This window comes from Pseudonaja textilis, chromosome 9, assembly GCF_049901715.1.
Source record: "Pseudonaja textilis isolate UNSWEBS1 chromosome 9, rPseTex1.2, whole genome shotgun sequence".
Lineage (NCBI taxonomy): Eukaryota > Metazoa > Chordata > Lepidosauria > Squamata > Elapidae > Pseudonaja > Pseudonaja textilis.
The window spans coordinates 24047900-24075208 of NC_141998.1; the positions used below are offsets into that span (position 1 = coordinate 24047900).

A 27309-nucleotide genomic window follows, 5' to 3' on the forward strand; every position below is an offset into this window, starting at 1 on the left:
TTGCAGGAGGCAATTAGTTCATTTAATTAGGGTGAAGATTTGCTCATGACTCCTTGCCAAGTATTTTCTTGTACGGCCTTGCGCTTGGAAGCTTTCGGCCTGGCAACTCTCCAAGCCCGATAAGGTCTGTGGTTGTCAATCCCTCTTGAAAGATTGCTTGCCGGACTTTGCTGGATGTGAACGAGAGGAATTCACATTTAGTCTAATAAAAAAGGGGTCTTGTTGGGACGAGGAGTCTGCTTTGTGATTTTGTGAAGCCTAGGTCAGAACATGAACATCCAGGCCGCTGCTTCTACGCGCGATATCATCATGCCAGCGCCAGGCATACACTCTACCAATTTTATGTCCATAAAATCTTTTTTTTTAAAAAATTATTTGTTATAAAACATAATACAGTTCTGCTGTGCCCATCGCTGGTGGGACACTGGAATCACTGTTACATGGTAATGCCAGGCGTGTATACACGTTGACCTCTTAGTGACAACTTCATCGGTTAGCCCTTTCAAAGACCAAAGCCCTTCGCCCTCTGGGAAGGAAGAGTTTTGAGGAACAGAGCAGCATAGAAACCGTAGTCATAAAAGAAACCATTTGTCAGTCCATCCATCCATCAATAAATAAATAAAATTAAACAGCTCGTCTCTTCAAAGATTGGCTTCCTGTCTGTCAAACCTGGCCCTTTCGCAGGGAAGCGGTCGATGAGAGGCCAGGTGAGCGAAGGAAACAAACCTACTTTGAAACCTGGAATGTGCCCATGGGATGAACATTCGCAGGTTCCTCTGCTGGAAAACCTGAGCAGATTCCTCGACCGTGGGAAATCTAGCACACCAAGGAGATCCTTTTAGCTCCCCGTCCCACCCTGCCCCCCACTCCCTGGTATGAAAATCATCCCAGCATGGAAAAGGGGAATCAGGCTGACATTGGCTGCAGAGGGGTTAACTCTAAATTCTGCAATCTCCCCACGGGAATCCAGACTGATTTCTAAACTGGTTTCTTTTTTTCTCTCTCTCTCTCTTTTCTTTTCTTTTGTTAGTCTTAGTTGACTCTCTTTTGCTCAGTACAGATGATAACAGGAAACATTTTGTGTTGGTTCAGCAATAGGATTGGCAAGGAAAAGAGAGCGATGGAGAAGATCTCCCAGATCCGGAAGGAGGCAGCTATGGAGGAAGGGGTCTGGACAGTATCTGGAAGGAGGCATGCATGCATGATGGATGCGTGGGTGGACAGAGATAGGAAGGGTGGATAGATAGATGGATGGATAGATGGAAGGAAGGTAGATAGGAAGGATAGGTGGGTGGATGGATGGATAGAAGATCAGAAGGATGGATAGGTGGGTGGATGGATGAGTGGATGGATGGATAAGTGGATAGAAGATAGGAAGGATGGATGGATGGAAGGAAGAAGGAAGGTAGACAGGAAGGATGGTAGGAAGGTTTGGTGGATGGATAGATAGATAGATAGATAGATAGATAGATAGATAGATAGATAGATAGATAGATAGATTGATTGATTGACAGATTGGTAGATACCAGTAGATGATGGATGGATGGATGGACTGACAGATTGGTAGATACCAGTAATAGATAGGTAGGTAGGTAGGTAGGTAGGTATGTAGGTATGTAGGTAGATAGATAGATTGATTGATTGACAGATTGGTAGATACCAGTAGATGATGGATGGATGGATGGATGGATGGATGGATGGATGGATGGATGGACTGAAAGATTGGTAGATACCAGTAGGAGATAGGTAGGTAGGTAGGTAGGTAGGTAGGTAGGTAGGTAGATAGATAGATAGATAGATAGATAGATAGATAGATAGATAGTAGTTAGTAGACAGTCAGACAGACAGATCTCTATGTATTTAATGCCAGGGAAGCTAAGGATTGATGGCCTATAACTCTAACTGGTTATAGGCCATCAATCCTTACCTTCCCTGGCATTAATCCAAAGAAGACCTAGGAAGAACCCATTCTGAATCATTTATAGACCATGCTCTTCTGTATCTTAGCCATGTTTCATCTTGTCCCCTTAGCTCAGGTACAGAGAACAAGAGAGAGAGAGAGAGGAAAAATAATCCAAACCAGGAAAAATTGGGTAGCGGCAGCCAACCTAGCCAGGAGATTCTTTAGAAATATTCCTGGGCTACTGGGCTCATGCCTTAATGTTGAAAAACAGAAAGATTGTTAGAAAAAGTCCCCCACGGTAGGAGGGTGTGCAACGCACTCCCACTAGGCACAAGCATTTGCACTGGGCTGAAACAGGAGTCGACGATTCTGGCTTGCGACATCTGGACGCATCTCTCCAGACCATACTTATCTTCCACCTTTCCACACATTGCTTAGGACATCAGCGGTGGCCGTTGTCTCATTTCGTCCTCCAACAGTTCTGTGAAGGAGGGTTGACTTGGAGTAGCAGTAAGTCCACCCACAGCCAACCAAAGTTCATGGTTGAATAGGGAGATGGAGCCTGGATTTCTCCGGACCTAGTCCTGTGATCTACCTACAATGAAGGGCCTTGGCCCCTTCACTCTGTTGGTGATTCAAACAAGACCTTGGAGTTGCAGCCCAGACTAATTATCGACACTAAATCTTGAGAGAGAACAACCCGCGCTCAAGTCAGTGACTCTTGAGATATCCGTTGGAGTTCAAGTCTACCTCTTTGTTCCACCAAGCCCTCCAGGCTTGATATTTCTTCATGGTTTTGCGCCGGGCAAACCTAAAGATACTGACCATGAAAACACAAGACACGGCGTACATGATCAAGCCTCCAACCTTGATGAAGACCCGGGGCCTGGGGGACAACAACACGCAGTACATCAGCCAAGCGCCGACCCCGATCCTCACGCCCGTGAAAAGTACCACGAAGAGGAAGTCCACCACGTCCCCTACCAAGCTGGGGTACAGCCCCTTCTCCCGCAGAAACCAGCGGGCCTGCAGGAAGGGGTTGGTCAGTTCGCTGCCAAAGATGACGGCGTTGACCTCGGCGGCCGACTCGCCCAAGGCCAGGGAGGCGCTGATGCCCAGGATGCTGACAGAATGGTGGACTAGCATCAAAGGCCCTTCAGCCTTGAAGTAGACGCACCAGCCCAAGTCAAACAGGAAGTAGCCCAAACTGATGCACAAGACGTGGACCTGGAGCACCGTGTTTGGGAAGCCTAGAGGAGGAGAAGAGGAAGAGAGAAAAGTCAACGGTACAAGTAGAGATTAGGCAAAAGCTGGCTCAAAAGAACAGTCACTGTGAGAGGCACCTCAGATTCCTAATGGACGCTCCCTTAAACACGAGCCAGCTGGGTGCGGCAGCAGCAGCCAATAAAATCCTTGGTTGTATAAACAGAGGCATAGAATCCAAATCACGGGAAGGATTAGCACCGCTTTATAAAGCCTTAGTAAGGCCACACCTGGAATTCTGCATCTAGTTTTGGTCCCCACATAACAAAAACATTGTTGAGACCCTAGAAAGAGCGCAAAGAGCAACCAAGATGATTAGGGGACTGGAGGCTAAAACATATGAAGAACGGTTGCAGGAACTGGGTATGTCTAGTCTAGAGAAAAGAAAGTCTAGCGGGGACATGATAGCAGTCTTCCAGTATTTATGGAGTTGCCACAAAGAAGAGAGTCAAATTATTATTCGAAGCACCTGAAGGCAGGACAAGAAACAACGCATGGAAACTCATCAAGGAGAGAAGCAACCTGGAATTGAGGAGAAAGTCCTAACGGTGAAGACAATTAACCAGTGGAACAGAAGTTGCCTTCAGAAATCACGGGTGCTCCATCACAGGAGGTTTTTAAGAAGAGACTGGACAGCCGTAGGGTCTCCTGCTTGAGTAAGGGGCTGGACTATAAGGCCTCTAAGGTCCCTTCCAGCTCTATTCCGATTCTAATCACAACTGACACGCAGATCTCACAGTTACTAGAATCTTGTCACGTATGATGACAAGTGAAGCCAACATTTTTGTTCCTAAGTGGGACAGTGGCTAAATGAATTTTGCCCCATTTCTTGCCACAGTTGTTCAAGTGAGTCACTGCCGTTGTTAAATTAGCCACACGGTTGTCATAAGAGCAGAAAAGGGGATCGCTGCGACCATCATAAGTAGGAGCCACTTGTCAAGCATCTGGATTTTGATCACGTGACCATGGAGGTGCGGCCATGGTTACAAAGTGTGACCAACGGCCATAAGTCACGTTTTTCAGTGATGTTGTCACTTTGAACGGTCACTAAATGAACTGTTGTAAGTTGAGGACTACCTAGACTAGATTTTAATTTTTAAAAAAACTGCTGAATACCACCAGAGAGTCAAATATTTCATTTGGTTTGACGAATAATTTTTGATTATTATTCTGCCCCTCCACTACCGGTTATGGGTCTGTAATAACAGATAATCAGAGTTGGAAGGGACCTTGTAGGTCATCTAGTCCAACCCCTGCCCAAGCGGGAGATTCTACACCAGTGGTGGCTAACCTTTTGGGGCTCCTATGCCAAAAATTGTGCACACGCTTGCACCTAGAAGGAAATACGCACCCACACTCATGTCCCCTACACATGCGCGCACAATCCTTCTCCACCCTCACCCACCCCTGCTGCCCCCTGACCTGCACTGTGCCTCACAGCTGATTTTCAGCTGGTTTGAGGGCTTTTTCGGCCTCCCAGAGGCTTGAGGAAGGCTTCTGCAGGCTTTGCAGGCTGAAAACTAGCCCTGTTTCGTCACTTCTGGTATTTTCGGAAAAACAGGAAGTGATGAAATGTGGCTAGTTTTCATCCTGAAAAGCCGGCAGAAGCCTTCCTCAAGCCTTTGGGAGGCTGAAAAAGGCCTCAAACCAGCCGAAAATCACCTGTGAGGCACGCACATGCGCAGTGAGGTAAGTTTGCCTGCAGCTTGCGTGCCGGCACAAATGGCTCTGCGTGCCGCCTGTGGCACGCACGTCATAGGTTCGCCATCATGGCCCTACACCATTTCTGACAGGTGACAGTCCAGTCTCTTCGTGAAAGCTTCCAGTGATGAAGCTGCCACAACTTCCGAAGGCAACTTCTGTTCCATTGATGGATTGTTCTCCCTGTCAGAAAATTCCTCCTTATTTCCAGGTTGAATCTCTCTCCTTGTTCACTTTCCATCCATTATTCCTTGTCTGGCCTACAGGCGCTTTAGAAAATAGTTTGATCCCCTCCTCTCTGCGGCATGATACAGGAAGTGAGCTACTACTAGGATCAAGGGCAGGAGGGAGTTAAACAAAATAATTTATGATCAGAGTAACACAGTAGGTTTGGGTCCAGATTGAAACGTTGGTATTATTTATTCCTGTACACACGTTGTTATTGGATTTCACATTGTTTTTACAAGCATTTTTATTTCCTCACGTCAAGGAAAGAAAACCAAGATTGGTGGGACCAGTTAACTAACTCGTATCATAAAATACATACAAGTTAATAAGATGTCACACTGCATGTTAATTACGATCAATAAAGAACAGGACACCGTATTGTAAATTTAGATGGAAGTCATTCCTAGGTGGACTTATTTCTGCCCTCTTTCTGAATTGTGTTTAAAAGGGCAATTGCTGATTTCCTGGCCTCCAAATGAAGGTCCAATGACGGCCATAATAGAGCCCCAAATTTCCATTCCAGAGCAAAGGCAAGACAAAAAAAGTGTGCTTCATTTTACAAGCTTTTTTGCACAGCTATTAAGAAAAATCGCTGCAGTCGTTAAATGAGTCTCACCATTGTTAAGTGAGTCGGGCTTTCCCCATTGACTATGCTTGTTAGAAGGCTGGCTGGGAAGGTTACAAATGGACCTACTGGGTTATGTGATGACCTGGAGTGTTAACACAAGCGTAACAAAATCCGAAACATAAATAAATGTCCTTTAATGCCTCCAACTTGGCCCCACTGCTCAATAATTCTCAGTTGGAGAGAAAACTTATTCAAAAATAGTCTTCGAAAGAAAGCAATACAGTCCGAACTTAATGGGCAGATAGAGGTGAAATAAAAAAAACCAAACAAACTACAATGAAGGAAATTCCACAACGGACCAGGATAAGTAATTACCAACTGCAAGGAGATAACAAGGCACAGTCTGTTGGAAGGACGCCAACCAAGATAACTTCAGCCCAAAATAAAACACGCTTTGCTTCTGGCAACGCTGTGTTGTAACCATCTCTCTTATATACTAGTCTCCCCAGCTGCAACCAATGAGGGGGATCATGGCCACTTCCTCTCTCGTAAGCCAAGTTGTTTCCTTCTCCATTCCTCCCTGCATGTCCTAGGATGGAGAGGGAATGAGCCTGGTTCTTCCTCTAACTGCCCAGCCGGCCTCTGCCCTTCCCCAGCCTCCTCCACAACCCCCGGAGCCACACCTCCACTCCCTGTCAGCTGTTCCTCCTCTCCCTCAGAGTCCGACTACCAAGGGCATGACAGGTTATGTGATCCACTTGCAATTTCCAAACATTAGGAGTGCTGCCAATGGTCACAGCATGGGTGTGAAAAACTGGCCCTAAGTCACACTTTTCAGTGCTGTTTGAATGGCCACTGAATCAATGGTTGTAAGTTGAGGAATACCTGTACTCTTGAGTGGCGTGGTTTCATCGTGGCTTGTTGCGGGAACTCCAAAAATAAAGGGAGAACCAAGGTTTGTTTCTATGGAAATGGGCCGGACATACCTGGGTAAGTCATTGGCCAGGGACCATCGATAAACCCAATGTAGCCAGAGAGGCAGGTGGCAAAGACGCCGTGAGTCAACGTGACCAGCCGGCAGCTCCATTCGCAGGCGCGTTCTCGGTAGTGGTGGCAGGACCAGGCGTAGAGGGAGAGCCAGCCACACAGGCTGAGGGCCACCCACAACAGCATGGCCACCATCCTTCTGCAGTGGAATAGAAGGGAAATGTGGAAAGAGATGAGTGGATGGATGGGTAGATGGATGGATGAATGAATGGATGGGTGGATGGATGGATGGATGAATGGATAGATGGATAGATGGATGGATGGATGGATGGATGGGTGGATGGATATCAGAGAAGACATGGTGAGAGAGATGCGGAGAAGACAATGACAGAATGAATAAAAGGATGGATGGATGGATGGATGGATGGATGGATGGATGGATGGACAGATGAATAAATGGATGGATGGATGGATGGATGAATTGATAGATGTATTAATAAATGTATGTATGGATGAATGGATGGATGGGTCGATGGATGGATATCAGAGAAGACATGGTGAGAGAGATACGGAGAAGACAATGAAAGAATGAATAAAAGGATGGATGGATGGATGGATGGATGGATGGTTGGACGGACAGATGGATGGATGAATAAATGGATCGATGGATGATGGATCAATGGATGAATGGATAGATGTATTAATAAATGTATGCATGTATGTATGGATGGATGGATAGATTGATGGATGGATGGATGGATGCATATCAGAGAAGACATGGTGATGGAGATGCAGAGAAGCCAACGACAGAATGAATAAAAGGATGGATGGATGAGGTGCCATCAAGTTGTTATCCAATCTTAGCAACCACCTAGATTTTCTCTGTCCCTGTCCTGGTTTTCTTTCAGGTGTTCCCACACCTGTACTTCAACACTCAAGACTGGACTTCAATCCCACCCTTCTTAAAGCTGCCAAAGGTTGAAAATACAACACTAGAGGTTCCTCCTGATCCTTCCCCGACCAAGCCACGTGGGATCTATGGTTGGATCCCCTCCCCCGGCACACAGGACAAGCCCTCCCTCCCTCCTTAACCAGAGCCCACCCAAGCCATGAACGTCACCAAGCCACGAGGCATATCCCTTAGACTAGAGCAAGCTCACCGCGCGAACTAACTCTACGGAGGTCCTCTCCTTCTCCTCCTCCCCGCCCCCGGCCGCGGCGCATGGGAGTTGCAATCCCGTTCATAGGCTGAACGGAGCCCCGGCCTCGCTTGTGCCCAAGCGCAACCTGTGGCGCGTTCCTTGCGCGCCGCCTCCTCCTCCAGCCTTTTCTCCGAAAAACCCCGGAGCATCGCGCACCGGCGGGCGGCCGAAGCGCGCCCCCGATGGGCTGGAGCGCTCCCGACTGCGATCGCCCGGACACTTCGCCCACCGCCCCACCCAGCCCCACCCAACCCAGTCAGGCTGGCCGGCCGGCCGAGGAGAGCGCGCGAGCGGGCGCACCTGTTGGAGCTCACCTGGCCAAGCCAGGCCCCGGGCGTTCTTCTTCTCCCGGTCGCCCCCGGCGGCGAGGCGTGTCCCGGTGACCGAGATCACCGAGCTTCGTCCGGGCAGCGACGATGGCAGGCGGAGAACCGAAGCTTGCTTAGGGTCACCTGCTGGTGCGGAGGACGGATGGCAGCGCCCGCGGGCACCGCGCCGCCCGCCGATTGCGTGCAGGAGTCCAGCGCGCAACGGGGAAAGGAGACGCCTCGCGGCCTCGGCTTGCTCGGAGAAGGCAGCCAGGGGCTTACTTGGACAGGCAGACCACGGTTAAATTAAACTAGGTTTAAGGCGTCCCCGGCTAAATGCGGAGAGCCGTCGGAGGAAAGCAGTGAAACTGAGAAGGCGAAGGAGCGCGTCGGTCCCACAGGTACAGTAGATGCCACGGAAGGGGACGCCTACGCTTAGTTTGCACACTAAACTGAAGTGAAGTCCCTGTAACTGCAGCTTGGCCAGTTCAACAGGGCAGGATCCGGCCAACCGCTGTTGGGTTAGTTGGCAATGCAGATGTGCCATCCCTGGTTAGAATGCAATCATTTCAAAACCTTATTGGCTATAAAGAAGATGTATACGGCCAATTAAAATATTTTGGAAGGCTAATGCTCACGTTCGTTTAAGGACTGGCAATCGGGCATGTTTTAATGGGGTAAGACTAGAGGATTCCTCTATGTTGCAGATGTGTGTGTGTGTGTGTATGTGTGTATCTCAAAGATTACAAGAGAGACATAATAGAGAGAAATAGAGAATAGAAAGAGAGAGATGAGATGAGAGAGAGAGAGAGGATAGATTAATAGAGAGATAATAGTTAAAGATAGAGAGATAGAGATAGGTAGATGGGGGGAGACAGAGAAGAAGGATGGATGGATGGATAGATAGATAGATAGATAGATAGATAGATAGATAGATAGATAGATAGATAGATAGATAGATATTGCTTTTGTAGCCTTTTATTTTTCCTAGCAAGCAGTCTGCATCTTCACCCCTGGCCAGGAATTCTGATAACCTGATACTTTCTTGTTACCTTTCAGGGGTCTTTATTAGTTGCTTGGGAAGCCCCATTAGGCCCAAACTCCTCCCTCTCCTGCAAATAGTTTTACATAAAAAGAAAGTTGCCTGTTTATGAATCAATAAACACAGAACAAATAGCCAAATCAGTGCATTTATTAAATCACATTCATCCAGGCTAAACTCCATCGAGTAGATCTGCTACCGCTTATTATTGATGGACAAATTCCAAATATCTTAGAATATAATTTCACAAATCCTGGAACCTTCTCCGTTCATCACAGATTTCCACATCACGCACCGAGATCAAGAAATCATATCTGCAAATCGCCATGTCTTGATTCACAAGTTAGGCTCCCGTTTCTCATATTGACACAAATTGATTGGAATGTGGATTAGTTTTGAGTTTCCCTTGCCGCAAATATGACCCACTTAAACTCCATTTGAAGAAAAGGATTAAGGGCAGCTTTCTGGAGCGCTGTGAGGTTAGCTCTGAATATATTACAGAAGGGTTTTTTTTTTTTATATAGGAGCTTAAACAAGAGTACTGTCAACATTGTTAAAAAAAATACTACAAAATTTTAACCACTGTCCAAGAAACTTGGAGAAACAGAGATTTTTCTATTCCAAAATACCCAATGCTTTCTAGTCTTAAGGAATATTAAATATATTTTTTCCATAAAAATTATTTTTTGGTTTATTGGTCTCCTAAAGAGGAAAATTGGGTTATCCCTCTCCTGTTACTGTCATTTTGATATTATCATCCACCTTTTGACCGTTTTCACAATTAGTTCCTTATTGTGCTATTGGCTCATTTGCAAGGAGCGGCACAGTCTGTTGCTGAAAATATTGTTTTGTATTCCTGAAAGGACACTTGTGTATCACATACCACAAACAATCAGTTCTCCCCCTTTGAATTGGTCCTTAATTGTCATAAAACAAGCACCAAACCATTTGATTCCATGCAGTTCAGGTTTAATGGTTTGATTAAAAACTGTAGCTAATTTTATATTGATGCAATTATTAAGTCCGCATTGCAAAAAAGTCAGAGGGAAAAAAACAACCACTGAGAACATTGTTCCTTTGCCTGCCCTGTTCGTTTTATTTCATTTGATTTCACATGTTTGTTTGTTTGACTTGTATTTGCAAGTTCTTAAAAAAACATTTTCATTTGTGGTTGTAAACAAACTTAAGAGCTGGAATGTTGTTGTTTTTTCCAGATCCTCAAATGCGCTCTGGAGCAAGGAGTTCAAAAACTATTTGAACCCCTCGGGATTTGCCCTGGGAAGAAATAGACTGGAGGAAACCATAGTAGGATGTCAGAGTGGGAATGTTTGAATGGAATGGCTGCTTCCAGGTTGAGCAGACGCCAGCTTGAGTGAGTTGTGAAATTGCACCCTCTGCAGGCACAAACGTTGTATGGATTTACCCCAAATTAATGGCCTGTGAGGGACACGGTGGCTCAGTGGCTAAGCTCGAATCCTCAGCACCATGTACAGAGTGAGCTCCCATTACTTCTCCCAGCTTCTGCCAACCTAGCAGTTCGAAAGCATGTAAAAAATGCAAGTAGAAAAATAGGGACCCCTTTGGTGGGAAAGGAACAGCGTTCCGTACACCTTTGAAGGCATTTAGTCCTGCAGGTCACATGACCACGGAGACGTCTTCGGACAGCGCCGGCTCTTCAGCTTTGGAATGGAGATGAGCAGCGCCCCCTAGAGCTGGAAACGACTAGCGCGCATGTGAGGCGGGAACCTTTACCTTAAGGGCCTGTGATTGGTAGGCAGAGGTGGTATTCAGCCAGTTTGGACCAGTTGTCGTGTACCGGTAGCAGAAATTTTGTCCAGTTTGGAGAACTGGCAAATACCACTTCTGATTGGCCCTGCCCATTTGCAGTTACCTCTCCTTTACTAACTCCTAAGAAACAGCCCAGGTAACTCATCAGTGTTGAACGAGGTTGTTATTAGAGCCCTGTGGTGTGTGCGCAATGCGTGATTGCACAAAGCATGATTGCATGCATGCAGCACAAAGCGCGTAGAATGGTAGGAAAAAATTTGGAAACTCACCACTGATGGTAGGTACCCAGACTCTAGCTTACCCAGATTAGATAACCGTACCAGAAATCTGTCTATGGAAATCCCCACATTCTGGAGAAATTCCACATTCTGGACAGAGAAGACCACTGGTTTGAAAGAGGGGTGAAGGAAGCCATCTAGGTTAAAAGTGAACATCCCCCCCTCAACAGAGAGGAAGGGATACGACACCAGTTTACAGCACAGTCCTTTGTGAAGTTTTCACAGCCATTTGCACTCTGATTCAGGTGACCCTGAGGGCACAGATAAAACCTCCAAGTGGCCTCAATGACCCTCAAAAAGCTCATGACCAATTTTCAGAGTGCTGAGACCAGATGACTGCAAGGAATATAAATCCTTCCATTCTCTACCATCCAGTCAGAATGGAAGAAGCTTCTTGGATGAGAAGCAAAACGTCTTCCAGCAAGAAACTCCAGATGCCTCCTGAAAGAAAGCGTCTTTGGGACTACCAGAAACCTACTTTTATATTCTATCTTTGACCAACTGACAGGCATCTCCTCTTAACTGAGTGACCTGCAGTGATCCTCTACATCGGGTGGGGCTCTGCCTGTCCCCCAACTTTGGTCACCAAAACAGAATGACCCAACACTTCTTGCTTCAGATCCATACTTCACTCTAATCCATCTTAGCAGCCCCCTCGGGCAAGTGGCCTTTAACTGGATTGACTGTTTTCAGAATTAAACCTCTTCCTCTTGCAAACCTCTTTTCACAGGCCATTTCTCCTGACTTTGGCCACATTCTGAACCTCATCTTGAATTCTAGGTGTGGCTCTGGAGCCGAGTCCTGAATCCAGATCTGGCGCGGAAAGTAGATTCCAAATTCAACAAGAACTATTTGCTCTTTGTAGGTTGGGTTCGACGGGCCCCCGGATATCCAAGTTAAGAAGATGTTGGCTACACTTGGTGTGATCTCCTCGGGTTCTTCTGTTTTTCCAAGCCTGAAGTTTCTTGGAGATTTTCTTCTTGGCAAAACTGTAGATCTCCACCAAAAACATGAAGGATACTCCGTACATCGCTAGGATACCACCCTTGAGTGTCCCAAATGTCTTGGGGGACTTCATCACGGAATGCATAATCCAGGCACCCCCGGCGATCCGCAGCCCCAGGAAGAGAACCACAAACAAGATGTCCACCACATCTCCAGCAAAGCTGTGGTAGCGCCCGCTGTCTCGGAGGAACCAGCGCATTTGCAAAAACGGGTTGGTGATCTCGCTCACGAAGACGATGGCGCTGATTTCAGAGCCCGACTTGCCAGAGTCCAAGACCAGCGACATGCCGCCCATGCTTAGCAGATGGTGAGAGAGTATCAGGTCACCCTCAGTGTCCGAAAGGATGCACCAGCAGAAGTCAAAGATGAAATAGCCCAGTGACAGACAGAGGGCAAACTCTTGGAGTGGCGTGTTGGGATGACCTAGAAACAGGGCAAATTAAAAAGAAAAGAAAAGCAATTTAGTTTGCTGTTCCCATTTGTATTTTCTCCATCCTGAAAATTCCAAAGCAGTGAGGGTCTAGGCCAACTCTCCATGGCCAACTCTCCATGGCCAGCTCTCTATCGCCAACTCTCCATGGCCAACTCTCCATGGCCAACTCTCCATGGCCAACTCTCTATGGCCAACACTCTATAGCCAACTCTCCATGGCCAACTCACTTCAGCCAACTCACTACAGCCAACTTGTCATGGGACAATTCAATACTATGTTAATAGCTTCATTCAATTATTTTTATCCTTGGTGAGGCAACCAATGGAAAGTAATCAAGGAGAGGCGCAACCTGTCAGTGTTCCAGAAAACTGAAACTGGAAAGCTGACACAACCTGGAACTAAGGAGAAATTTCCTGATGGTTAATGGCCTTGTAGGTCATCTAGTCCAACCCCCTGCCCAAGCAGGAGACCCTACACCATTTCTGACAGATGGGAGTCCAATCTCTTCTTGAAAGTCTCAAGCGATGGCGCTCCCACAACTTCCGAAGGCAACTTCTATTCTATTGGTTGATTCTTCTCCCTGTCAGAAAATTCCTCCTTATTTCAAGGTTGAATCTCTCCTTGATCAGTCTCCATCCATTCTTCCTTGTTTGGCCTTTGGGTGGTTTGGAAAATAGCTTGACCCCCTCCTCCTCTCTGGGGCAGCCCCTCAAATATTGGAAGTGAAATGATAGATTATAAAGCTGAAGCTTTCATACATTTGCCACTTAAGGTTTGATATGCGTTTCTTTTACCTCCCTGCTGTCACCCGAATCAACCTTCTGCCAAGAAAATATCCTACGTTGCGGAAAGAAAATTAGGGGGAGAACAGCATCAAACCTCACATCTAGGAATCAAAACATTTTAGTCTAGACGTTAAAATCTCTCTTTTAAAAATCACATCAGGGCAGCGAGTAATGCGTATATGCATATAATGTTTAGTTCCATTCTCAGTGGGCTTTGACGTTTCTCTCTCCCCCCACGCCCCGTTCCTTGGGGTTAACTGTGCTAAGAGAAGGTTTGTTTTAATCATTGGTTGTACAAGCCATAACTGGCTGGGTTTGACCAACTTGCTGAGCTGTAACTTATAATTTTACAAATTGCAGCGTTCGGGTTTAAACAGCGTATTTAGACGGAAAACCATGTTTTGCAGCCCATAACTATTGGCTTCATATGCTGCAGCACATGAAGTCAGAGCCAAGCAAACCACATCATTGCTTGTTGGAAGCTACTAAAACTCTCTGAGGCTACTACTATCATATGTGGTGAACATGTTCAAAGGCAAAAAATAAAATAAAATAACTCAACAAAAGTACATACATGGTTAGAAAAACCGGTAAAGCAACATATACGTTTAAAACAAGTAATATTTTTGTTGGGTGTTTTACCCAGCGGTGGGTTTCTAATTTTTTTCTGAGCGGTTCTATGTGTGCGCGTATTTTAAAAACCCCTAAGCTTTGCTCCAAATCAGAGGTGGTATTCAGCTGGTTCTGACTAGTTCTGGAGAACCAGTAGCGGAAATTTTAAGTAGTTCAGAGAAACAGCAAATACCACCTCTCACTGGCCCTGCCAACTATATCTATTCCCTGCCTCCCATTGAGTCCCAGCTGATCGGCTGGGTCTTCTTTGGTTGCCCTACACAGGAGAACGGAGCTGGAAAGCAGGTTAGCAGGGTGGGGGAGAGAATGGGGATTTTGCAGTATCCTTCCCCTGCCACGCCTACCAGGCAACGCCATGCCCACCAAGCAATGCCATGCCCACCAAGCCACACCACGCCCACTAAGCCACACCACACCCACCAAGCCACACCCACAGAACCGGTCATAATTTTTTTAAATCCCACCACTGCCCCCAAATATGCTTTTTCAAAAGGCTCCATACCCATTTGCGCTTTTCAATTGACCCCAAGGGCACAGATTAACCTCCAAGTGGCTTGAAAGACTCTCAAAGGGAGTGCTAACGACCAGATGACTGCGAAGAATATAATCCCTTCCATCATCCACCAAATATTCAAATATTTTTACTACCAGGTCTGTGGGCGTGGCTTGGTGGGCGTGGCAGGGGAAGGATACTGAAAAATCTCTAGTCAGAGGTGGGATTTGACAGTTCTACGAACTACTCAAAATTTCTGCTACCGGTTCCCCAGAACTGGTCAGAACCTGCTGAATACCACCTCTGTTCCACCTCCATCGGAACTGAAGAACCTTCTTGGGTGAGAAGCGAAACCTCTTCAAGGAAAAACAAACTCTAGTTGCCTTTTGAAAAAAAAAAAGCACCTTTGAGACCTTGAATCTAAAGTTAATCATCACTCCTACACATTGAAAACTCTCCCTGGAGCAAATGAAGGGTGTTTATGGAAGGGTGTTAAAGGTGAAGCTCAAAATTCTCTTTATGCGGAGAGCTTTTGTAGATCACGACTCCTCCAGCTGGGTTCACATTCCTGATTCTCCTCCTCCCCGTTCTCGCTCTAATTCTCCCTGTAAACATACCAGGGTGAAAGGGCAAAATGCCACAGCTCACTATTAATTTAGTTATCTTCAAAATACAGGATATTATTTCTGCTGCTGCTGCTCAGTTCTTATCACCCTTGGAGTAATTGCAGGGCTCCCGCGTTGCAAATAACGAAACGGGACTTGTAAATGCTGCCCCTGTTGCATGAGGCAGAGAGCCAAAAGCTTAGAATAAGACTTTCCTCCAAGGAATTATTTGACCCACAAGGCTGGCAGGTGTTGCGTGAAAAGGGTTCATGATCTAATCCCAGCAAAGGAGAGCTAAACTAAAGGCAGGAGCCGGCCTGTGAGGACACAGCCCAGGAGGCAACGTGTAGACTAGCAAAACTGAATCAACATCTAAGCACAAGTGATGAAGACAGGAAGCGGTGAATGAGAGAGAGGGAGAGAGAGAGAAGGAGGGAGGGAGAAAAAAGAAAGACTGAAAGAACAGACAGAAGAGAGGAAGGAAGGAAGGAAGGAAGGAAGGAAGGAAGGAAGGAAGGAAGGAAGGAAGGAAGGAAGGAAGGAAGGAAAGGGGGAAGGAGGAAAAGGAAGGAAGGAAGGAAGGAAGGAAGGAAAGGGGAAGGGAGGAAAAGAAGGAAAGGACAGAAGGGAAGGAGGAAAGAAGGAACTGAGGGAGGGAGGGAGGAGAGAGAAAAAGAATGAAAGAATAGACAGAAGGAGGAAAAGGAAAGAAGAACAGAAGGGAGGAGGGAGGAAAGGAACTGAGGAGGAGGGAGAAAAAGAATGAAAGAATAGACAGAAGGGAGGAGGGAGGAAAAGAAGAAGAAAGAACAGAAGGGAGGGAGGAAGGAAAAGGGAAAGAGGGAGGAAAAAGAAAAGAAAGAACAGAAGGGAGGGAGGGAGGAAAGGAACTAAGGGAAGGAGGGAGAAAAAGAATGAAAGAACAGACAGAAGGGAGGGAGGGAGGAAAAAGGAAAGAAAGAACAGAAGGGAGGGAGGGAGGGAAGGAACTAAGGGAGGGAGGAAGAAAATGAAAGACCAGAAGGAAGGAAAGGAGGAAAAGGGAAGGAGGGAGGAAGAAGGAAGGAAAAAACAGGTGGAAGGGAGGAAGGGAAGGAACTGAGGGAGAGAGGAAGAAAAAGAATGGAAGAACAGACAGAACGGAGGAAGGGAGGAAAAAGAGAAGGAAGGAAAGAACAGAAGGAAAGGAGGAGGGAGGGAGGAAGGGAGGAAGGAAGGAAAAGAAGAAAATAAGCATGTTACTCCCTCAGCTTGCCTCACTTACTTTGGTATGTCCTGGAGTGCACTGTTTTCACTTTGCAGAAGGAAGTTTCTAGTCCTTATGACTGAAACTGGGTTGGCCAGTCTGTTAGCAAAAGGCTCAGAATTCCATAAACAATCACCACCTCTCTCAAGCATTACACAAAGAGTTAGACAAAGCTAAGAGCTCTTAGTTTGTGACTGACTTTATACCTGCCAACATTTTGCTTATGGTGTGCCAAGTGGGGACCTCTAACAGCCCCTTCTCTTCTCTGAAACTCTTGGGATCTGTGCTTCACGAGTGACAGAAATATCCTTGCAGGGCAAGTCCAACTTGTCCCTGGCTATGCACCTCCCACCTGCAACTTGTAAACAAACCTCAGCATTTAATTGGGTCACCAAGGCCTGTATAATGCAGTGAGTATCAGGGCTTAGGAGCGCCGAATGCAGCATTCAAATCCCTGTTTACAATCCAGCTTGCTGAATAGCCTAAGATCGCTTGTGATCTCTCTGTCTTCCCCTCCCTGGAAGGTTGAGGTGAGGTGAGAGGTTTATGGGGAATAGAACAGGAACCACCTAAAAAAGAAAAAAAATCTCCCGACACTTAGAAACAATTAATAAATGGAACGGTTTGCCTCGAGTTGTGGGTGCTCCAACACTGGAGGTTTTTAAGAAGGGATTGGACGGCTGTTTGTCTGAAATGGTCTAGGCGGGTTTCCCGCTTGAGTGAGGGGTGGGTTAGAAGACCCCCAAAGTCCTTCCAACTCTGTTATTCTGCTTGAGGGAATGGCCTGCTTTAAACCAGGGTTTCCCCACTTTAAGACCCGCGGACTTGTAGAACGGTCAACTCATAAATCGTCCCTATGCCTGTTCCCGAGTTGCCATTAGAAGGAGGTGGGGGAGAAAGGCCTGATGGAGCAATGTAACAGGTGAAGGCCAGAAACACATTCCATGCTTATCTTGAGGAGATTGTAGCCTAGGCTACTGGATCTTCTGCCTGTGAAAATCTTCCTGTTCTGACCCAAACCCTTTTCCAATAAGACAAACAATAACCAAAGGGAACAGAAACCTTTTAAGGAGCCTTACAAATCCCCGGTTAAAAGGCTGCTGCAAACTAATTAGCTTTAATAAGCACAAACCTCACTAAAACTGTGCAAGACTGCCAAGAGTCACAGATAAGAAATATTTCACAACACATGAGTCCAACTTAAGATACTGTAATGTCCACAAAGCTGAGTTTCAAAACGTCTCTGCTTCCAGCAAAGAACATTCACTTCACAGCTGGCTTTTATCTTCTTGAAGGAGGGGCCATTGCCTTGCAGCCTTACTCCCGAGTCACCCGTGCTGCTGCAGCTGCTCTTTCCTACGAGCAATCCTGTGCACACGCGCACTCGGCACAGGCTCCTCGGGAACCTCCTCATTGCTGCTGCCAGCCCCCACAATCTCTTAAGGCAGCAGTCTACTCCCTAATGGTCCTGGCCCCTCATCTGAGTCCTCGCTCTCCTCAGCCATCTGCACCTGCTGCTGGCTAACCACAACACTTCCATTGGAGAGTGTGATTGATGACACCCAGCCAGTGAACGTGTTTTGTTGGAGAATCTGATTTGTGACACTCCCAGGGGGTTGGGAGGAAACAGGGTCATAGGTAATAGTAAATTACCTGTCTCAGAGTTGGCTTCATATGAGTTTATGGCGGACATGTTGCTCCTAATAAATCTTTTGAATTCTTTTGAAGCTTGGCTCGAGGGTCATGATTTAATTAGGGCAATTGCCGGAACCCTGACAAGAGCAAGGCAACCACAAGCCACTTGAGACTTGCTGCAGAGAAGAACATCATGGACAATCCATGGAGTCAGCAGCAGACGAAAAGGACCTAAAGGACCTCTAACTAACTATTTTGCACCAATTATGGAGTGTGTTAATTATGGAAAGAAGTGAGAAGCTGTTGAGGAGGAAAGGAAAAAGTGGGACGTTTCTCTATACCAGGTAGAGCCATGTTGGTGGATCATTGCTGGAGAAGTCATGTGAGCTAGGTGGAAGATGAAACTAAAATGGAGGGCGGTGCATTGACAGTGGATAATGTGCAGGAGAAGAACTTGTGGAGATCGTAAAGGTCACCGGGATTAGGAGAAGCAGTGACAAATGGGCAAGAAGGCTAAGAGTCTGATCCTTAGGTTAGGAAGTTCATAATTTAAAACTTAGGATCATCAGCCATTCCTCTCTTTCCCCCTTCCTTCTTAGCTCCAGGTTAATAACATAGGCCAACTTCTGAGCACAAGACTTGGATGATCTTTGAGAACCCAACAAAACCTTCAGCTGTGCCAAATTGAAGGACCCAGTTGGGAAGCCTCCAAATGGATCTGTTGGTTGAAGCAGAGACGTTGTATTCTTCTGGAAGGCCTAGCATAGCTGCTTTGGGGCTTCCCCACATCTCCTGAACATGCTCCTCAGGCACATCTGTCAGGTTGGGTTGCAAGAATGATATCTGTGCATGCCATTGACCAGTAGGGTAATGGTCAGCTGGAAACAGCCATATTGAGCCCTGGAGAAGACAGGTGGCCTCAATGCTTCAAGGACCAGATTTGACCATTTTCTGGTCAAATGACTGGTCCTTGGTGCTCTCTGAGCTTATTTTTTTTTCCTTGCAGATGTCTCATTACCCAAGCTAGATACCATCACTATGATGTTACCTAGTTTGGGTAATGAAACATCTGCAAGAAAACAACCCAGCTGAGAGGGCACCATCACTCATCTCAACCCTGAGCTATAAAGATTCTGTTTTGTTGCTCTAACTTTGTCTAGCCCTGGTGGGAAATTTAGGTCGCCCTTTGGCAGTGTGGAAGAGGCTGATCCATGATGCCAGTCTGATCCCCCTTGGAGGTGGAGTTTCTCACCCACACTTTCCTACCTGCATGAGTCAGCGGCCAAGGACCATCAATGAAGACAATATAGCCAGAAAGGAAAGTGACCATCAAGCCATGCAAGAGAGTGACCATTCGACCGCTCCATTCTGCTCTGCGATGTCTGTTTCGATACAAAAAACCCCAGTAGAGAAAAAGCCACGCCAAGGTGCTACTGATGACTTGGAGAAGGATGGGTGACATCATCTTGTAGCTAAAGAGAAAGACAGAGAAATAATATGCACACTAGTCCAATGACAATGAAGCCTGCTGGCTGGGGAATTCTGGGAGTTGAAGTCCACACATCTTAAAGTGACCAAGGTTATGAAACACTGGCCTTAAGAGCCGTGGTGACGCAGTGGTTAGAATGCCGTATGGTAAGCTAATTCACTGCTCACTCCAGCAGTTCAGTCCTCACCTGCTCAAGGTTGACTCAGCCTTACATCCTTCCCAGGGGGGTAAATTGAGGATCCAGATTGTTGGGGGCAATTGGCTGGCTCTGTAAACTGTTTAGACAGGGCTGCAAAGCACTGTGAAGCGGTATATACATCTAAGTGCTATTGCTACTGCTAGACAATTATGTATTCCTGCTTTCCTCCCATTGTCCTTCTCTCACCTGTTTCTCTCATCTTCTCCCTCTTTTTTCTCTGCAATACTTAGCCAAAATAGTTAGATGATTGACAGATAGATTGCAAAAGAGCCAGTCTTAGAGTACTTCGATTAAAAAAAAAAGGTTACAATTAAAAAGGTAAAAACTAATGCAAACTAAAAAAAAAGAATTAATAGGAAAAGTAGGAAGCGGAGTAAGGAAGAACAGAACAATATAAAAGGAAATAAGAATTTAGTAAGGAAAAAGAAATATAGAAAGAAACCACTTATCCCTTCATCACAACAAGTATAAGCAATTAATTTATCTCCTCTTAATTTAAAACAAGTGATCTCTTCTTTCCACATCTTATCTATAAACTAAGTCTTAAAATCTCCTTATTTGGTCCTGATCCATTATGAGTTAAGAACATATCTAATTTAACCTTGATCAAATAAACCATAATTCTATTATTTCCATTCACTTTTAACAGTCTTGATCATCATTCCCTTCAAATAATGTCCTAAACTTGGGTTTTTTTCCCTCCATTTTTTCTTTGTTCCCTCTTACCAAATTTTTCAAAGCTTTAGCAAGCCTCTTCTGTAAACCCAATATAGAAAAAAAAATATTGAGGTTACTTTCTTGGTTATTTGTACATCCATTTTAATTATGGATTTGTTTGGTTTTTTGTATGCCCAGAGTAGCATCTTCTTCCATAACATTCTTGTAATCTGTCATTTTAAAAACCGTTTTCAGTTCTGTGTCACAATCTTGCCCTGTACGATGTGTTCCTCTTTTATAACATCTACCAACATTTAACTGTTATTCTCCTTCAAATATAATATTGGCTTCCTTGTGGTTTCCCCCTTAATATTCAACCTTCAAAGACTCATCCTCTCTTTGTTTAAAGAGAATTTAAAAAAAAAACTCACAGAAAGATTATTTTAATTAATTGCAAAATTCTATTTCAAATCCATCAACGCCCTTAGTCTGTTTATACAATTTCAAAATCGACGTTCTAACTCCTTTTTTTTTTCATTCTGAAATATGAAGGATAAGAAACAATGGATGTAAACTAAACAAAAGAGAAAACCAACTTAGAACTAAGGAGAAATTTCCTAACAGTGAAAACAATTAGAACAGTGGAAAAACTTGCCTTCAGAAGTTGTGGGTGCTCCCATCACTGGAGGTTTTTGAGAAGAGATTGGACAGACGCTTGTCTGAAATGGTAGAGGTCTCTTACTTGAGCAGTGGGCTGGACTAAAAGATCTTTGAGGTCCCTTCCAACTCTGTTACTCTGAGTCATTTTTAAGTCTGTAAGCTTGTATTTTAAATGTCTTTTGCTAAGCACTGAAGGAAACTCACCCAGCGCTATAAAACTTGTTGACTCAAAGGCTCCTAATGGCTGGAAAACAATTAACAAGCAGTTTCCCAAAGTGGTTAGTCAGGGAATTACCCAATCCAAATATCCTTAAAAGTAGGTTGAGCAAGATAGTTATTATCTCCCGGAACGCTAAACCCATTGGAAACCGCTGTCTTGCACTGTCTTCATGAGCAGCAACTGCATGGAGCACTAGGGGGCAATCTCAAATCCTTTCCTTGCCCAGAGAGGAATTAAGAAGAGCCGGTGCACATGATAAGTTATATATATCAATATATATATATTGCTAGAAATTCAGGCATCCTGAAACTTCAATCCATCAGCTAGAAACCAGTTAAATGAGCAATCAACTTCCCCAAATCTCTATGGCCATTCAACGACTTTACTCTCTTCTATTCAACAACTTTACTTTAGGTCAGGGATTGGCAACCTTAAACACTCAAAGAGCCGCAAAGTTCCTAACTGGAAGCCCCCTCCCTCCAGTTCAATTCTGGAGCTGACCGGAAGTCCGGTTCCCTCACCATAGAGTCTCTTCCTAGCACGGCATCCTTTTTCCTCTACCTATCCTAACCGAAAAACCCAATCAATGGTGGGGCCGACTGGGAAACTCACCCCTTGCCATGGAGTCTCCTTCTGGCGTGCCATGCTTCCCCCGCCCCCCAAAATGGAAGCTTCTCTCAAAATTGTGGCACTGACCAGTGACAAGGAGCCGCAGTAGAAGGATGAAAGAGCCACATGTGGCTCCAGAGCCACAGTGTCAGGGCTCTGGCAGTTATCTCCCATTTAAATTATGAGTCTCTAGCCGAACTTCCAAAACTTAAAGAAGATTTATTAGGAGTAAACATGCCAGCACTACCTGGGTGTAGCCGACTCTGAGACACATCATTCATTGTCACCCTTGACCCCAGTTTTCCACCCCCCCCCTGGGTGTATCGTAATTCATATTCTCCAATGGGACACATCCATAGCCAAGAGTCATGCTCTCCAGTTAGATCTTTGCGCGGCAGAAACTTCGGCCACCTAGAAACGATTTTTGAAGACATTTATGGAATGCAGTTTCGGTTTGCAAGCTGCTGCACTGCTCCCCCCTCCCTTTCTGTTGGCAACTCTAAAAAGACCATAAAATTATTTTATGAGTTGACACGCGGGTTGCCGACTAGGTCCTCCGTTCTGGGACTTCCGTTCTGGGACTTTAATTTCTTAATTTCCAAAACCTTCACGATTGTTTTAAAATGTTCTACGCAATTTAACACGTCGGGAGAATAACCGACCCTTGTCCAGGTACTCACAAGCAAAGCCCCAAATCCTTGAAACAGGAAAAGATGACCAATCCAGGAAATGACCCAGCAGACAGCGACAGTAGTCTTGTCTGTCGCCGATTCTGAATGAAGTTCTGGAATCCCCGTCTTTCTGCAGATCTTCCTCCTCCTGTTGCTTCCTCCACAACCCTAAGAACGTCAGAACCTCCAAACCTGCCGATACAAAGGTGGCACGAACATCCCTTCACGAGGAGGATGTCAGCTTCCGGAAATGCAACCTGGGTGGTTGGTGCCTCTGCTGCCTTTGTTTTTCTTTATATAATGAATATCTCTCTCAATCACCAATTCCAAGCCAACCAGATTCTTTTGTAATGACACTTCAGAAGCATCCGAGTCCAGCTCTTTGGATTGGCCAGGACTGTTTCTCTGGTGACAGCAGTTTCCTTCCTTCTCTGCTCAGGAATTAGGAGCACCATAGCTTTCTCATGACAGTAATGTGCAAGGAGAATGAGTGCAGGATCAGGTGTTGAATACCCAAAATACTTCTAGAAAAGGGAGGATGTCTAGCTAGAACTATAATTGTTCTGAGAAGGTTATGGCACAGCTGTTCCATCTTCTTCCTCCTTCTCTCTCTCTTTCCTTCTTTCCTTCCTTCTCTGTTCTTTCTTTTCTTTTTCCTCCCTCCCTTCTTTTCTCCCTCCCTCCCTCCTGTTTGTTCTTCTATTCTTTCTCTTTTTTCTCCTCAGTTCCTCCCTCCCTTCTTTCTTTCCTTCCTCCCTCCCTCCTTCCTTCTTTCCTTCCTTCTCTGTTCTTTCTTTTTTTTTCTTTTCCTTCCCTCCCTCCTTTTCTTCCTTCCTCCCTTCTGTCATTTTTCATTCTTTCTCTATTTTCTCCCTCAGTTCCTCCCTTTCCTCCCTCCCTCCCTTCCTTCTTTCCTCCCTCCCTCCCTCCTTCCTTCTCTATTCTTTCTTTTTTTCTTTTTCCTCACTCCCTCCCTTCCTTCCTTCCTCCCTTCTGTCATTCTTTCATGCTTTCTCCTTTTTCTCCCTCAGTTCCTCCCTCCCTTTCTTCCTTCCTCCCTTCTTTTCTTCCTTCCTCCCTTCTGTCATTCTTTCTCTTTTTTTCTCCTTCAGTTCCTCCCTCCCTTCCTTCCTTCCTTCCTTCCTTCCTTCCTTCCTTCCTTCCTTCCTTCCTTCCTTCCTTCCTTCCTTCCTTCCTTCCTTCCTAACAAACAGCAGGGATTTGAGTGCAGAGGCGAATGTAATCTTATTTCCTGTAATTTATATGATCTTCTAATCCACCAGGACACTTCATATTTTGGGAAGTGAAGAAGGAAACCTGTTTGGTCTTGTGCTTTGCTCACCACAAATAATATGGGGTGAAAACTCCCCCAACTACTTGGGAAAGACAGGGAAACAAATCCCTCCTGAAAAGATTAAATCTCTTCTTCTCCACGAGAAATTTGGCCCAGATCTAGGGAATATTGGCATGCAAGAGGATTTTCTTCCTCTTCTTTTCCAAAAATTGTTTCTCCCCAATAAAATATTTTGGAAGAAAGGCAAAGATTAAGAAAGACTATTTTTGACCAGACAAGAGTTTTAGGATCTTATGAAAAGCTGAAGGAAAGAGTGGACAACAGTAAGATGTTTCGGTCTGTATATATATTTGGATACCTATTACTTGTCACATCACCTTGGCGATATCTCTTTTCCAACTCTTCCCCCCACAAGAAAACAGCAACAACCACCTTCAAGTTCTTCAGGAAAAGTTTATTTGCATTTATTTATTGCATTTATTCTTCCTTTCCTCCTTCCCTCCCTCCTTCCTTCCTTCCTTCCCTCCCTCCCTCCCTCCTTCCTTCCTTCCTTCTTCCTCCTTTAGAGGACTGAAGGCTAAAACATATGAAAAACAGTTACAAGAATTGGATATGTCTAGTCTAATGAAAAGGAAGACTAGGAGGGACATGATAGCAGTGTTTCAATATCTCAGGGGCTGCCCCAAAGAAGAGGGAGTCAAGCTATTCTCCAAAGCACCTGAGGGCAGGAGAAAAAGCAACGGAGGGAAACTCATCAAGGAGAGAAGCAACTTAGAACTAAGGAGGAATTTCCTGACAGTGAGAACAATTAATCAGTGGAACAATTTGCCTCTAGAAGTTGTGGGTGCCTCCATCACTGGAGGATTTTCAGAAGATTGGACAGCCATTTGTCTGAAATGGTATAGTGTTTCTACCTTGAGCAGTGGGTTGGGCTAGAAGACCTCTAAGGTCCCTTCCAAACTGTATTGTTCCCTTATTCTGTTGTTTTATCCAAGAAAGTCAAACCCCAGCAACCTTCAGTGTCTTCGTCATTCTTCCTTCCCATTCAGGACCAACTTGATGTTCCTGTCGTAGCTGCTCCATGTTTCCCATAAAGCTATCCTCATCATCTTCCATGCTATGGACTACAAAACCCAACCTTCCCAGCCAAGAGTGTCACAGTGAGGAGGAAGATTCATATCATCCCAACTAGCAGAAAGATAGCTCAATCCCATGGCTTCTCCTTCAATCCACACCCTATTTTTGGATGTCTTCCATGACAGCGAAACATAAAGCAATCTGAGCTCATTAAACTGCTGGACTTCATACTGAACAATACATATAATAGTCCTTAATTATTATCTTTATACCTATAATATCATATTTCAGAATGGTACCATTGTATAGTGCACCTAATAAATCTTTATGTTGTTCAATTTGACTATGCCAGAAGTAGTTATATTACAACAACAAAAAAGTGATCTGCAAACATGTTGTGAAGTTGTCTCCTGTGGATAACTCGGATGCATCAGATTCAAAAGGCAAGATTCTTTTGAAGCAGATGACTCTTCTAGTGCGACCTGCAATTTCTTTTTTTATTTCAATTTTACTGAAGTTCATTATAATATAAAACACAAAGAGAACCCAAGATAATGCAGAGATAGAAAGAGAAGGTGAAGAAGAGGAAAGGGGTAAAAGAGAAAGAAAAAAATAATAATTAAATTCCAACTTTTTTCGGTGCAATGAAGTACAAAATACAGCCGCAACTTCAACATTTTGCTTTAGATATATTTAATAAATAGAGGTAGTGTTCAACATTCAACAATTCATTTAGTGGCCGTTCAAAGTTACAACATCACTGGAAGAAGTGACTGGTGATTGTTTTTCACACACACAACCTTTGAAGCATCCCCATGATCACGTCAAAATCCAGATGTTTGCAATTGGTCCATACTTACAACGGGGGCTGCCACAGAGAGGAGGAAGGGGTCAAGCTATTTTCCAAGGCACCCAAAGGCGAGACAAGGAATAATGGATGGAAACTGAACAAGGAGAGATTCAACCTGGAAATAAGGAGAAACTTTCTGACAGTGAGAACAATCAACGAATGGAACAGAAGTTGCCTTCGGAAGTTGTGGGAGCGCCATCACTTGAGACTTTCAAGAAGAGATTGAACTGCCGTTTGTCAGAAATGGTGTAGGGTTTCTTGCTTGGGTGAGAAATTGGACTAGATAACCTACAAGGTCCCTTCCAACTCTGATTATCTGTTATCTGTTAACCGTTGCTTTGTTCCAAAGTCATGTCATGATCCCATTTTGCTTCCCCAAACCCAATGGGGCAGCCAGATTCACTTAATCATGTGACTAACTTAACAACTGCAGTGATTAACTTAATGGTGGCAAGAAAGGTGGTAAGGTAAAGGTTGCAAATCATTTCTGGCTCTAGGGGGTTGTGCTCACCTCCATTACAAAGAGCCAGCGCTGTCCGAAGACGTCTCCGTGGTCCTAAGGCTGGCAGGACTAAATGCCGAAGGAGCATGGAACACTGTTCGCTTCTCACCAAAGGTGGTCCCTATTTTTTTTTACTTTCATTTTTTACATGCTTTCAAACTGCTAAATTGGGGGAAGCTGGGACGAGTAACGGGAGCTCACTCTGTGACGCGGCACTAGGGATTCGAACCGCCGAACCGCCAGCCTTTTCTGATCGACAAGCTCAGCGTCTTAGCGACTGAGCCACCGCATCCCTTAAGAAAGAAAGTAAAATGGGACAACACCCAATGAATGTTTCGGTTAGCAACAGAAATGTTGGACTCAATGGTGGTTGTAAGTCGAGTGGCCACTTGGAGGTAGAGCCGCTTTGGAAGTTCTGAAAGGATTGTGTTGTAAACCGGTGGTAGATGATGTCGTATCCCGCCTCCTTGTTTACAGAGGGATGTTCTATCTTAGTGTAAAACTTTGACCAGTGGTGGGATTCAAATTTTTTTACTACCAGTTCTGTGGGTGTGGCTTGGTGGGCATGGCAGGGAAAGGATATTGTAAAATCCCCAGTCAGAGGTGGCATATACTGGTTCTCTGAACTACTCAAAATTTCACTACCAGTTCTCCAGAACTGGTCAGAATCTGCTGAATGCCACCTCTGTCTTTGACCTCTCTTTCAATCCAGTGGTCTTCTTTGACCAGAATTTGTGGTCCATCTGCATTTGAAAGGCAAAGATCACTCTTTTGAAGAGAGCAATGTCCACATTCTGGATGTAGAGGACCACGAGTTGGAAAGACCAATGTCCAGGCCATCTGCAGTAAGATGGAACAGCCTTCCCTCAACAGAGAGGGAAGGTTATGACACAACCTATTTCCAGTTTACAACAAACTCCTTTCGGCTGTTCCAAGAAGGATCCATACCCCTTTGCGCTATTCAAGTGACCTTGAGGG

The 27309-nt window shown here is 45.2% G+C and overlaps 2 protein-coding genes and 1 long non-coding RNA gene across 7 annotated transcripts; 1 reads left to right on the forward strand and 2 right to left on the reverse strand.

Annotated features, from left to right (window-relative positions):
- Positions 1–369: 369 nt before the first annotated feature.
- TLCD5 (TLC domain containing 5) lies at positions 370–8248 on the reverse strand. 4 transcript variants are annotated; one of them, XM_026709084.2, is made up of 3 exons: positions 8167–8248; positions 6650–6849; positions 370–3153 (listed from the first exon to the last, which is right to left on the reverse strand). In XM_026709084.2, exons 2-3 carry the CDS (start codon positions 6843–6845, stop codon positions 2615–2617), a joined length of 735 nt encoding a protein of 244 aa, XP_026564869.1. In that variant the 5' UTR covers positions 6846–6849; positions 8167–8248; the 3' UTR covers positions 370–2614. The 4 variants fall into 4 exon arrangements, with proteins under 4 accessions (XP_026564869.1, XP_087795289.1, XP_087795290.1 ...); XM_087939163.1 differs by having other exon boundaries at positions 8153–8248; XM_087939164.1 differs by lacking the exon at positions 6650–6849 and having other exon boundaries at positions 8153–8242.
- Positions 8249–8431: 183 nt separating this feature from the next.
- On the forward strand, positions 8432–12632 carry LOC148125067 (uncharacterized). 2 transcript variants are annotated; one of them, XR_015744688.1, is made up of 3 exons: positions 8432–8561; positions 10417–10574; positions 11514–12632. It is a non-coding gene; the product is annotated as an uncharacterized LOC148125067 (long non-coding RNA). The 2 variants fall into 2 exon arrangements; XR_015744687.1 differs by having other exon boundaries at positions 10417–12632.
- Positions 12107–22859, reverse strand: LOC113441895 (TLC domain-containing protein 5-like). Its single transcript, XM_026709117.2, has 3 exons — positions 22618–22859; positions 19370–19575; positions 12107–12696 (listed from the first exon to the last, which is right to left on the reverse strand). Exons 2-3 carry the CDS (start codon positions 19566–19568, stop codon positions 12107–12109), a joined length of 789 nt encoding a protein of 262 aa, XP_026564902.2. The 5' UTR covers positions 19569–19575; positions 22618–22859.
- Between the last annotated feature and the right edge of the window lie 4450 nt (positions 22860–27309).

What these genes read in the sequence shown, in the direction of transcription:
- TLCD5 (XM_026709084.2), bottom strand. Translation starts at nt 6,845, where the DNA reads ATGGTGGCCATGCTGTTGTGGGTGGCCCTCAGCCTGTGTGGCTGGCTC. An exon ending in CTGGCCAATGACTTACCCAG is followed by an intron (nt 3,154 to 6,649) that starts GTATGTCCGGCC and finishes CTCCTCCTCTAG; the next exon opens with GCTTCCCAAACACGGTGCTC.
- LOC113441895 (XM_026709117.2), bottom strand. Translation starts at nt 19,568, where the DNA reads ATGATGTCACCCATCCTTCTCCAAGTCATCAGTAGCACCTTGGCGTGG. An exon ending in TTGGCCGCTGACTCATGCAG is followed by an intron (nt 12,697 to 19,369) that starts GTAGGAAAGTGT and finishes CCCTGTTTCTAG; the next exon opens with GTCATCCCAACACGCCACTC.